General features: G+C 33.5%; 1 protein-coding gene across 1 annotated transcript; it reads right to left on the reverse strand.

The window, feature by feature from the left end:
• Positions 1-11,707: 11,707 nt before the first annotated feature.
• On the reverse strand, positions 11,708-12,702 carry LOC112638306. The gene is made up of 3 exons (XM_025409800.1): positions 12,401-12,702; positions 11,978-12,317; positions 11,708-11,913 (listed from the first exon to the last, which is right to left on the reverse strand). The coding sequence occupies exons 1-3, from the start codon at positions 12,695-12,697 to the stop codon at positions 11,711-11,713; spliced, it is 840 nt and encodes a 279-aa protein (XP_025265585.1). The 5' UTR covers positions 12,698-12,702; the 3' UTR covers positions 11,708-11,710.
• Positions 12,703-13,906: the final 1,204 nt, after the last annotated feature.

Here is a 13,906-nt window from a genome sequence, read left to right on the forward strand (position 1 = left end):
GTTGCTCTTTAATTGACCTTGCGCATCATATTGACGTTTATGCGCACTCGTCGCCATCAATATGCTCTTATATTTTTGCACATCGTCCTCAGTGTATACGACGTCATCGGGAATTCTCTTGAAGAGCAACTCGTATAATTCTGGTGTACCAATGTATCTCACATTGTCTATGATTATAGAGTCATCTTTGTCAATGTCGAATCGTTTGTTATCGAGACGCATTCCATTCTTGTCGAAATAGACGCCGTACACGTGATCGATCGCGTTTTTTTTTTCGTCGTTGCTAAGAAGAGCGCGCATGTATTTTTGTCCCAGTGGTCCCAAGTGCTCTCGTAATACCTCTTGATCTTCCGACGTTTGTAACATGTTTCGAACGGATATTTCGAGCGGGTTGCCCGTGGTTTTGAAAACATCTTCGATCGCGAGTGATTCGGGTATCGCGGGTTGCGTGATTTTCGGTGTCGCGGACGGTGTAGAGGTTATCGGCGATTCATCCGATAAAGCATCCGATAGATCGGATATACGCGACATCGATAAACGCTTCGCCTTCGATCGTTTCCTCTTTTTTGGTGTCGCATCCTCCTTCACCTCCTTCTCCTCCTCCTTGTATCGCTTGATAGGTAACGTTTTAATTATAGCGTCAGCGTTATTCTTCAGCTCGTTTTTCACCGCGATTGCGCTAGAGTTGTCGACGATCTTTTGCAGTGGCTCGATAATAAGTCTAAAATGAGTGACCGCGATATCTTCGTCGATCTTACCGGTCTTCAAAGCGCGATGTTTCTTGCGGATCGATTCGCTCGTTTTCTCAATCTCCCGCGCAATCTTTTCACGCTCGCGAATATTATCGCTTCCAGCCATGTTGACGGAATATCGAGCGTTTCACCCTTCTCGACGGAATGTCGACAGCGACTAATCGTTTCGAGGTATCGCGAATACGTTAAATCCTTTTCTGTATCGCCCGTTCGTAAGCGCGCTGTCCTTATCAATCACTAGGAATCCATACTTTTGCTGCCAACAAGTACGGCATAATTCACTGAAATCCTCGTACATGTCGGTATTCACGTGATCGTTGTACACGTGTTTCAAATTTGTACCGTCCTGTTTAAACAAGATCAGCAGGTTCGCGTTGTCGCGTATAAGATGTTTTGGTATTCTCGCATACGTCTGACAAAGATAGAAGCAGTCGACGTTCGAGTGACGACCCATTGAGAAGTACTCTCTTATCGTATCTTGCTTGTCGCACGCCACGTCATCGAAGACAAAAATCGAGTTTGGACGTGCCTCGCTCGGTGGAATGACGTCACTGTTATTCGAGAACGTAAAGTAGCCGATTTCGTCGATCAGCGTCAATAAATTCTCCAGATATCGATATTTCGGCTGTTGCAGCGACTTCGAGTACACGTACACGTTCTCGAAACGTACACCGTGTGGACTTTCCAGTAGACTTATCAGAACGTTGATTTTACCACAATTCGAGGGACCGCAAATGATCGCGCGTATAATAGTCGGTAGCATCGTACCGTGTCTGCGCATCTCCGCGTTGTCCCCTATCGATCGTAATCTGTCGTCGCAATTCGTCACGCGTATCGTCAAAAGCTGTCGTACGAACCGCATGTTTTCTGTTTCAAATCAATTTTACGAATGATCACGAGGGGGAGACCTAGTTATAGAGGTGTCTCGACTCGAAACCGCTCAGTATAAAAAATGTTTCTCCTTCTGTCGGACAAGAGAGACATTCTCGGGCTTACCGCCAAACAACTGCAGTATATCTCGAAGATTCTTTTACTGCAAAATTTCGGTGATTACGTGAAACCATTGTGGGACAAGCTTCCAGAATATATAAAGGCTGATCCGGAGGTTCGACAATATCGTTCGTGCATGCGCACAGAAAAAAAAATTGTTTCTACCACAGCTAATCATGGTTTGCTGAAATTGCATTTGCTGCTATAGCTACCAAATTCGCTGCTATATAACAAATATTTGCTGCTATTGCTAATATGTCGATGCCGTAGCAAAATCTTGTAGATAGTCGCATGTCTGTTACAGTCATTTTATTTAGCAAGATAAGATTAACTGTCTTAGCTACTTAATATATCTACGGAAAAGAAATATGTGTCTATTATAGCTAATCATGTTTGCTGAAATTATATTTGCTACTAAAGTTGCTACTATACAAAAAAATTAGCTGTCCTAGCTATCTGATATATCTCATTTGTCGATGTTCTTTGTTTTTAACGGCGCGGCGACGGTATGACGCAATAGTAGTGCACGCAGTGTACCGCGCAGTAACACGTTTAATTTTGTTAAACAGTTTCTCTTAAACAGTTTCTTGTCTTTCGAAACATATTTCAAGAATATGTCGGACACAAGTGCGTGTAGTTTATTACTAAAGTGGGGATTCTCTTCCGAAATAATAGCAAACTTTACAGGTAAGTACAGGTTAACTTATTTTCAATAAAAATGATAAGAGTAAAGGCCTTAGTAGAATGATTATTATTTCAAGACAATGATTTCGTGCTATTTGCCTAATGTTTTAATTGTCTTTGTTTTAAGTACAATACTGTGTTCAGATTCTAAGCCTATATTTACCATATTAGAAATCAATGTGAGATCTCGGTTCGAGAAATGTCTAACAAAATTATTGCTTTTCCATAAAAGTTGTAAGTTGATTGGCTGTATATTTCTCAGACCAAGATCTTGAATTGATTTTTGTTATCATGGACTCAAGGCTTTAAATGTGTACACGAAAATAGTATTTACAAGAAATAAATTATGTATGTATACAAAAGTAACAATTTTAATGTACGATTATTAATACTAATAATATATGAATATTTTATAAATATTGTCTTGAACATTGTAAATAATTCTGCTAAGACCTTAATATAGATTTTCTCACAATAACCTCTTCTCCTTTTTTTACAATTATAATATTGCTATTTCACGCGTATTATTTTAATATATCTCATTAGAGTATAGCGTTATTTTGTATAACTTTGTTTTTGTAGTTATTAGTTACATAATATAAATTACATATTAATTACTGAAATTATTTAAAATTGTTTTACAATACTTTGCATAATTTTAGGACTTTCTTTGTAATATATTTGTTTTAATTTTTGGTTAATTGGATGATTAAGTTTCTCTCCCTTTAGCCGTTTGTAACTATTCATTACAAACGGTAAGAGACAAAAATTTATATAGTAAAATATATAAAATAATTTTATTGATAATTTACTGTCTAATATTTAAATCTGATATATCATATATGTATTTTTTATTTGCTTTCATTTTAGCTCAAGAAATTGAAACAGATCAATTTAATATTTTAACAGAAGAAGATCTGAAAAGTTTAATCCCAAATATAGGACCTCGAAGAAAATTTCAAAGTATTGTAAAACAATATTTTCTAAATGAATGAGAGGTATTCATTTACATTTTGCACTTTTTTACGTTTCTTTGTTGAAGAAAATAATTTATATTTCTATATAAATAAAATTAATATATTGGTATAAATGTTTGCTAAGATTCAACAATCATCGGAAAATTCTAATATAATTCATCAAGAACCATTAGAACAAATAGAAAAAACTACAGAGAAAAATATAGAAAGTAATACAAATACTCAAAATATTGTTATACAGTACTTACAATCATTACCTGAAACCGAGCCTAGTATCTCAGACAATATCTCTACTGTTACAACAAGTGAATTTAGTGGTAAGAACAAAGAATATTCATATCTTAATCTAATCATTTAATGATTATTAAATAATAATAACTAAATTTCTCTGACTAGATGTATCACTTGAGAAAAAAGAAATCAATCAAGCCTGAAACGACATTTGACTGATGATGAATATGTAAGAAGAATGTTACATATTACAATAAAAATAATATTATAATTTGTTATATATCCTATTATTGTATTTATCATTGCAGGATCTTGGAACTGTGTTAAAAAAATCTGAAGAAGGCTTATTAGTGTTGAGTTCATATCAGAAGGAAAAAAGATTGAATAATGATATGCGAAATAAGCTTGCAAAACTAATTGTTAGTAATGAGCTGTCACCTAACATAAACTACAGTATTACGAGTAGCAGAGCATTATTTTTAAGCGAAGAAGTACAAAAAGTATTTCCTACTGAAGAAAAAGTAGGTTCAGCTCGTGTAAAAATAATAATAATTGTGTATAATATAACATAATTAATATAATATAATTAATAATAAATATAAATTAATTAATAATATTAATATAAATTAATTAATAATATACATTAATAATAATATATATAACAAAATAATAAAATATATATAAAAATAATAGATATAAAATAAACAAAATACATATAAAATTAACAAAAAGAAACAATTATACAATTTACATACATGTAAAAATAACAAAATAAATAACAATGATATATAGCTTTTATTGCTATTTTTGTCTGCAATTATCTTGTTAATGTTATTTGTTTTTGCAGAGTGTTTGGTATATAAAGAATAAAAAAGGAGAGTCACAAGGAAGAGGAAAAATTCTTACAAAATACTATTCTTTGCGAAGACAACTTATCAAAGCTGGTTTGTTGTCTATAAAGTCTACTATACCTACTACAACAATTGTAACTAAAAAAGTAAGTATTGCTTAAAAAAGTTTAAATATATTGCGAATTTAGTGAGATAATTATATTAGTAATATACGTATATTTTTGTTTTGTGTATATATGTATCTATACAACAAACAATGTTTAACAAATAAAAATAACAAATTATTTTTATAAAGACTATTATTAATATTTATCATTATTTGTAGATGAGCTGAGTGATGATGACGTTGCCAATTATGAAGAATATTTGTTATGGTTGAAAGATAATTCTATACCATGGCCAAAAGTAACTACATACTGGATTCAGACTTCAAAAAAACGAGTTCAAGATCTTATAAATAATAATCAGCCTTGCCATGAGTATATGGGCCAATTTCCAGCTCTCTCTGATCCATTAGATTATCTATTAGTAAGTATATAACATACATAATATTTATTAAATGATCCAAAACATGGATTTTTAAATCATAGTTTTCAATAAAACTTTTTGCACTTGAAATAAAATAAAATGTTAAATGCAAATATGTATTTTTTAAGCTGGAACACGATTTTGAAACATTATATCCAGATCGTAATTTAAAACTTTATATTGCTTGGCCAAAATTATCAGAATTTGTAACTAACAGAATAAATTCTAAAGTTAAAAAACGTTTGGATAATGTTTCGACACCTGGTAAGATTTTAATTATATTTTATTTTTTTTTAGTGATATTGTCTAATAATTATATTCAACTCATTTTATATATTCTTGTAATATATTTTATTTCTACAGAAGGTACCAAAGTTGCAATTCTCTCGTTAATGCCTTATTTATTCCCTATAATCACAGTAAAAAAAGGTAAACCAAGAGATTGGAGACCTTCTAGAGAAGAATGTGAAGAAGCATTTCTTTTACATGTGAAGGTAAATATGCAATTAATTTGAGTTTACTTTCCAATCTTTCCTTTTTCATACATTACATTCTTTTGGAATTAAAATCTAAGCAATATTAAAATTTGATTTTTTTAATACTAGAAATACGTTTATATTTTACAGACAATTACTGATGTAGATACCAGATTAGAAGAGCGTACAATAAAATTGCAATCATTTGGTCTGACTTCACAGCCCATTGCAATAATAGTTGGTCCCAATTTTGATGAAATTCATCAGTCCTTCGTTGTAATCAACGAGTTAAGATATCAGGTAGAAACACCACTAAAAAGGATTGATTTCGTATTTAAATCATGTAATGCTTTAAATCTTCAATATCCACCTGAAGTACGGCAACTTTTTGTGTTTTTGCAAAGAACTATATATAATTTTGAAACTTTATGGGATAAACATAAAAACTCTCAACTTACTTCTAATACTCTTGCATTGATTGAAGAATACAAAAGATTCTAAGTCCTTTTCTAAAAGTATTTCAATTGCAATCATGCCTACGTGTTTTTTGTGTAAAGAATCAGAAACATCTGTCAATGGTCTATTTATGCATTTTAACCTTAAACATCATACTCATTTATTCACAGTTTTTAAATGTGGTGAAAATGGATGTTATCGAAAATGGTCATTGCGAAATTCATTGCGAAAACATTTACTTGGGCCGAATCATAACTTTCCTGCTTGGTCTGCTCATGATCATCGTAAATATAATAACACAGAAATTTTTAATGAATGTGTTGACCGGATTGATAGGAATAATTCTAGGATATCAACAACAGAAATTACTACCGAAAATTATCTGTCTAAAGTAACTCTTACTGAGTTTGAGTCTATTATAAAAAATCATAGTAATGCTTTTGTTGCAAAATTATATAATAAACGTTCAATCCCACGAAACCATATTCAATTTATTATTAATGATATTAGTGAACTTCTGATAAGTGATCATATTTCCATCTTAAAAGAAAAAGTTCTTTCACACTTAAATACCCTTGGTTCTGATAATGAAACAATTAAAGAGATAACATCAATGTTTAATTATGTAGAAAATCCATTCAACCACCTTAAAAATGAATATCAACGCGTTAAATATTATAAATCTTCTGGTAATTATATAGCTCCTATTAAGTACTATATAGGTAACAGAAAAGTGTATAAAGATACTGGATCATTTATTGCTGAAAAAATTGAAAACGTTTATAGTTACTTCATACCTTTAAGACAAGTATTACAAAAATTTTTTCAACTGCCTGATGCCTTTACTTCTACAATGCATTACATTAATTCACTTAAAAATTTGGATAGTGTAAAGAACTTTATTCAATCTGAACTTTGGTGTCGAAAAAGAAAAAACTTTGATAATGATGCTATTGTTCTGCCACTTTTTATTTATTATGACGATTGGGAAGTGAATAATCCGTTAGGCTCTCATAATGCTGCTCTTGGAGGAGTATATTGCTATATACCATGTTTTCCACCTGAATGCATATCTCGTTTGGAGAATATTTTCTTAGTTATATTGTTTCTTTCTCGAGACCGAAAAGAATTTGGAATTAAACGAATATTTGCACCTTTGATTGAGGAACTAAATTTTTTAGAACAAAACGGGATAACAATTACTGTAAATGGTAATACTCATAAAATTTATTTTATGTTAGGTTTACTATTTGGCGACAATTTAGGACTTCATACAATGTGCGGATTTCTTCAAAGTTTTCGTGCAAACTATGCATGTAGATTTTGCAAATTACATCGCACTTTTTGTGAAACTACTTGTCTTGAAGATGAAACTGTTCTCAGAACACGTACATCTTATGTAACTGATTTAACCTTAGAAAACAGTTCACTTACTGGAATTAAAGAAGAATGCGTCTTTAATGAAGTCAATTCATTTCATGTAACTGATAACGCTTATGTTGACATTATGCATGATGTTTTAGAAGGTATTGCTCATTATGATATGATTCCAATAATAAATCATTTTATTGATATCGGTGACTTTAATTTGTCAGATCTCAATCACAGTGTGCAAATGTTTCATTATGGTCCTGATGTACAAAATAAACCACCTTATATTGATAATGATTTTGCAACAAAAAGCAAACTGAAAATGACAGCTTCGGAAATGTTGATCTTTTGTAGACTTTTCGGTGTTATTATTGGGCATCGTATTAAATCATATAATGACCCATTTTGGAAATTATATCTATTGTTAAAAGAAATTATTGAACTTTTGCAAAGTAGATCAGTGACAGAGGATTTTGCTTCAGTATTTAAAGTATTAGTTTTGGAACATCATAACCAATACATGAAATGTACGAACAAATGTTTAAAACCAAAACATCATTATCTTGTTCACTACGCACGTGTCATGATGCAATCTGGATCATTAATTTTATTATCTGCAATGAGGCTTGAAGGTTTCCATAAAGCTTTAAAGAAAATTGCTAAAGCTGTAATGTCAAGAAAGAATATTGCTTTTTCTATCGCAACTCGTCATCAGCTTTCGTTTTGTTATAAGCTTATGGCTCAGGAAAGTATTATTCCAACTGTTGAATTAGGATTAGGAAATATTATTAATATTACTAAACACGATCACTTTAATCATTTTGCATCAATCTTGCCAACTAATATACTTCATGATCCATATTCTTTTATTGCAAATTGGGTTAATTATAAAGGCACTCGATATCAACGCAGAATGGTATTAATTTATGGAACAGACGAAAGTTCTTGTCCTATTTTTGCGGAAATTCAGTACATTATTCTTTATCAAAATAATCTTTTTTTTATTTGTTTCTCTCTTTTAAATATGGGTCTTAATTGTGATATTGGTGGTTTTGAAGTAGAACGAAGTACAAAATGGATTTTTATTAAATATGAAGACTTACTAGATTCTTTTCCTTTATTTGTTTATACTATGGCAACTGGTGAGCGATATGTTATTTTACATCATCCTATATAATCATATATTTCTTACCTAATATCATACTTTTCTGAGTCTGTTTATATTTTTGTGTACATGTATATACTAATGTATATTTGATATGAAAAAGAATTTATTTGATGTTAAACTGAATATATTAATTTATATATTAATATTACATAAACAAAAGCACACGTTATATTTATTATTATAAAGTGATAATAATATTATATAAGAATTTATACTTACGTATATAATATATAATATATAAGAATTTATACTTATGTATATGTGTATAAAAAAAATAAATATAAAATATTTTTTATATATGTATGATTTATATTTTCTTTTATGTTTTTTAGCCTCCGTCAATAGAATTAACAATTATTGGCTGCGTTCAACAGGAAAAACTGCTTTGCAACTGTTGTAAAATTCGTGAATCTGATTGTCGCACATGCTCTTAGATTTAGCCAAAATTAAGAGCATGCGCCAATCGAATTCACAAATTTTACAACAGTTGCAAAGCTGTTTTTTTTTGCAGAACGCAGAATAGCTATCGTGTTTATACCATTTTTGCTTCCATTGATACTATTTTAGCTGTAGCATATACCTCGAATATACAACGCTATTTATGTAGATTTAGCTAAAATATTAGCTGTGATACTGATATAGCTAAAATATTAGCTATGATACTGAAACTTATAGCTGTAACAGTTAAACAACGTGCGCATCATTACTAATTGTTGTTGTGCATACTGCTATAGCTATTCTCTGCAATGTGTGCTGCAGCTAAATCTTTAGCTGCCATAGTTACAAGCGTTTCAGCTAATCGAAATAGATATCGCAACTACACCTTTAGGTGTCCATATAATACAAGCGAAGTTTAGTTACAGGACCTAGTTTTTAGCTGTGAGAGCTAATTTTTTTTTCCGTGCGACATTACAAGCCATGGCAGTGAATGCACATCGACGGTCCGCCTCCGTTGATAAAAGATTGTGACGTATGTCAGCGAGAATCGTAAGAGGCAGCGGTTTCTTAAATCGTGCGATAAACGCGCTTCCGATCGAATTCCATATTCCCGGCTATCAGTTTTGCGGTCCAGGCACGCGGTTGCAGAAGCGATTAGCCAGAGGCGATCGAGTATAAATTTATTGGACACGGCATGTCGCGAACACGATATAGCGTACTCTCGGAGCAACGATCTCACCGAGAGACACGCGGCGGATAGAATACTCGCCGAGAAAGCGCGAAATCGTATCGGTGCGAGAGATTCGACTCTCGGTGAGAGAGTCGCCGCCACAGCTATCTGGGCGGCGATGAAAGTCAAGACGAAGCTCGGTATGGGCCTGAAGAGGACGAAGACGAAGACGAAGAAGAAAACTGCGAAAAAACGGATACTTCCGATAGCGAAATGTGGCGGCGTATTGCCAATGCTGGGGGTGCTCGGATCCCTGATCGGCAGAGCAGCGGGTGTAGCGAAGGCGGAAAAGCCGCGCAACGTCAGATGCAAGAGATGCTATGTCACAATCGCGCCGCGGCATCGGAATACACGTGAATAATTACGTGCCGAGTCGTGATAAAACTCCATCGTTTGAGAACAAATACGACGAGTAAGCTTCGTTTAATATTTTTCTATTTTTACAAATTGTATTATTAGTATTACTTAATTTTAATTTTTTCCGTAGCATTTCGTCGGAGCGTCGTGCGGTTCGCATACTAGGCAGACGCATTGACAGCTACGGAATTCAAATTTCTCGAATTTGGTATCAACGTGGGTCCGCCGAATTACGTGGAGATTGTCATAGGAAATCAGGAGAAAAAAACTGATATTATCTCTCGAAACGTGGAAAGGACTCTGCGAGCAACGTCGCAATATTCTAAATTTCCTTCGGAATGACTCTCACGACATCTATAATTTTATAAGCGTTGGACCGCTAACAGTGCGAGTTCATACGATTAACGATGCCAAACTCGTAAGTCTCGAATCTTCGAACGTATGCATGATGATGGTCGAATCGACGTTACACCGTATGTTCGATCTCGATCAATGCATAGATGTAACTTTTGATTGATTAGATAAAATTATCCAAACAGTTGATGTCAAATTTACGCAATTCTCCAATATCGCGTCCACTGTAACGGATCCTAAAGAAGTATCAAATGTAATACGCGCGAGTGACGCTTTTAACAAGCATCAACTTGTCGATTGCGAGCTGGCGGCTTTAACTTTTAGTCCATATAATACGTAAGACAAAAAAAATATGTAAAAACATGAATAAAGAGTTTCAAGTTTACTATATCGTGGTGTACTTTCTTTGCGTTTGCCCATCCCAGCTTTCATGCATAGCTTCTTGCGAGAAAGTTATCATGAGAGAGCAAACGCTAGGAAAGAAAGAAAGAGAGAGAGACAGAGAGATAAGGGTACGTCGAACGAAAAAAAATCTAGAATTACTTATATCGGGGATGAGAGGTGTACCGCGAAAGCGCTGATATACGAGCGGCGGAAGCAAGGGTGCAAAACAGCCGAACGGCGCTGATACGTTACAATTCTTCCGAGAAAAGAAAACATGTAAGATGATTCTAAAGTGTATATATTGTCAAGTACCGGAGGATTCTTACTCTTCGGGTGACGGGTATACCAGGAAAAGATTAAGAATGTTTTAAGAGATTAAGAATGTTTAACGTATGTCGTTGTGCAATCGCTACACTAGTGTGACCCTTCGAAGCATAGAGAAAAACCATGGATCAATCAGTCGTCTCCGAGTTCTGATCGAGAGAAGAAGAAGAATATTACGATTCTAAAAGTGGTATCGTGGTAAAAATAGACAATTGCGGCCTATACGCCGATGACCTTGACCTTGACATATGTTGTCGAGGACACCTTCCCGAGTAATTTTATGTATGTATATAATAGGCGGACTCGAATAGTTTAGCCCCTATCCAATCTCAAAGTTTCAAAAGATTTTGCTGCATATTTTCGAAAATATCGATTGCACATATATTTTCATGCAAAGCGAGGTATATTTTATACCACGGATACTGGTTGGATTAAGTTATATCTTGCGGAAGTAGAGCCCCTTGCAGGGAGGCGGAACACACTGTATCCACGCATGTATTTTCGTAAAGTTCACAATTTCGGTTGAATTTCAAAAATACATACGTGGGTACAGTGTGTTCCGCTCCCCTGTAGGGGGCCTTATCTTTCTGATTATTCGAAAAAAGTTTGCTTTATTTATGAAATATAGATACAAATTAATTATGGATTAGTTGTATTCGATCCTGGGGGAAAAAATTTCCCGACAGCCTCAAAGAAACTGACTATTCGGTCGTCAAACTTGTATTGCCGTTTAAAAAAAAATTCTGCCATGTATCCGATGAGATGTTTCTCTCGTGTGCCGTATCGCGGAATATTGGCTCGAACTTCTCGCCATGTTCGTTCAATATTCTGGGTATGAGCTCCTACGGTAATATTATACTTATATTCTTATCGTAACGATAAAACAATACAAATTTTATTACTTACCAGTTTCTGGATCTACAAAATTCATTGAGTGATTTACAGTTAAATGGATGAAGCCTTCGTTATTTAAACAATCATAAGCCCGCCACATATCTGATATTATTGTAGTTTTTGGCAAAATCCACTGTTTTATAACACTTAATAATGTTTCTGCAGTGCGATTTTTGACCGGTACAATGAAAGCTTTGCCTGTACCACGCTCAAAGCCACCAAAAATCCATTTACCTGTAACTAGACGCCCACGATTGTATTTGCGTTTACCAATTTTGGCTTCATCTATCTCGACAACAATTCCTTTTCCGCCAATCGGATTCTGTTGAGCCTCAAGCCACATAACGCACACCTGAGATGTAGTTCAAAATAGTAGGAAATATTTTTTTAAAGTGTAAATGTAATTACTAGATAAATTGATACAATATAACTTACCTCACGGCAAAAACTTGACCAGTCAACTATAGTTTTATCGCTCAGCTGTAATTCTTGTTTGAGGAATTCAAAACGTGGAGGACGTATCATGAGAAAATACGCAACAAAACGAGTAACTATCGCAATATCGAGATTACAATTGGCTAGCCACGTATTAGTTTTAGCACTTTGTTTAAATTCACATTGTGAGGTTTTTTTTCTTTTATGATTGCGTTGGATAGTAATCGATTTTCGACACCGAAAAAATAATGTTGACATATTTAAAGTAAGTTTATTATTACACTGCGGACATATCATTTCTGTATTCATTACATTACATTTTTGCAAAAAATTCTATTAATTCATTTTGGCGATCACACATCGATAAAAATTCATATAATTTCATTTTTCCGTAAATTTTAATCACATGAAGTTACAGAAGTGCCCAACAGTAAACTGTGTTCGATCGAATAACGTGACCTAGGTATGATTTCTGTATCATAACACGAAAATAATACGGCGCAATGTTCATGTACGTTGCTAGATGCGTAGTTCATAACACAACCGAAATAATAAGTTTACAAAAAAAATGTACATAACTTGTTTTGTAAAATTTTTCAAGATTTTTAACTTTTGTGAACAAATGAAGCAAAGTTCACAATTTTGCTTGAATTTGAAAAATACATGCGTGAATATTAACTTCGAGATGGGGTAGGGGCTAAACTATTCGAGTCCGCCTATTATATACATACATAAAATTACTCGGGAAGGTGTCCTCGACAACATATGTCAAGGTCAAGGTCATCGGCGTATAGGCCGCAATTGTCTAATTTTACCGGTATCGTTCGTATGGAACGTAGTTGTTTTATATTTGACTGTAAAATTAAAAGACAATCTTATCAATACATATATGTGTGTGGACTATAGCATATAAAATAATATTACAACAATGGAACTACAAACACGTATAGACGAATGGAGGCGCATAATCACCCTTTTCCGAGATGACAATAATAGTGCTATGGAAAAATCGAACACTAAACAGATGTCGATAACACAATATGTGCGCGATCGAGAATTAGGCATACGAGGTATGCGTAAGCAACGTTTCGTCAAACAAGCCGAGGTTACTATGTATGAGGATGGGTATACCGAATGACCCGATCATGTACAACTGAAAATTTTTCGTAAAATTCGGAAGACACACTTCTCCATTGATATAGACGATGATGATTACTCTTATTTCGGTAGTAAACGTAAAATTACTCGAATCATAGATTCAGAAGATGGTTGGCAATACCAATGTATTAGACGCCATAATTGTGATCAAATATTTGAATGTGAGAATGTTTATATATATAAAAATGTCGATTACAGTTGGGTAGATAGGTGTATCAATGACTGTACATACACGCCGTGTATAAATATACGTATCCCAACGGATATAAACCAAACGTACTGTTATAGTCTCGCAGACTATAACCTATTTAAATATTAGTACTATATATAATTAAATTAAGTGTCAGC

This window comes from Camponotus floridanus, unplaced genomic scaffold (assembly GCF_003227725.1).
Source record: "Camponotus floridanus strain SB8 unplaced genomic scaffold, Cflo_v7.5 scaffold284, whole genome shotgun sequence".
Taxonomy (NCBI): domain Eukaryota; kingdom Metazoa; phylum Arthropoda; class Insecta; order Hymenoptera; family Formicidae; genus Camponotus; species Camponotus floridanus.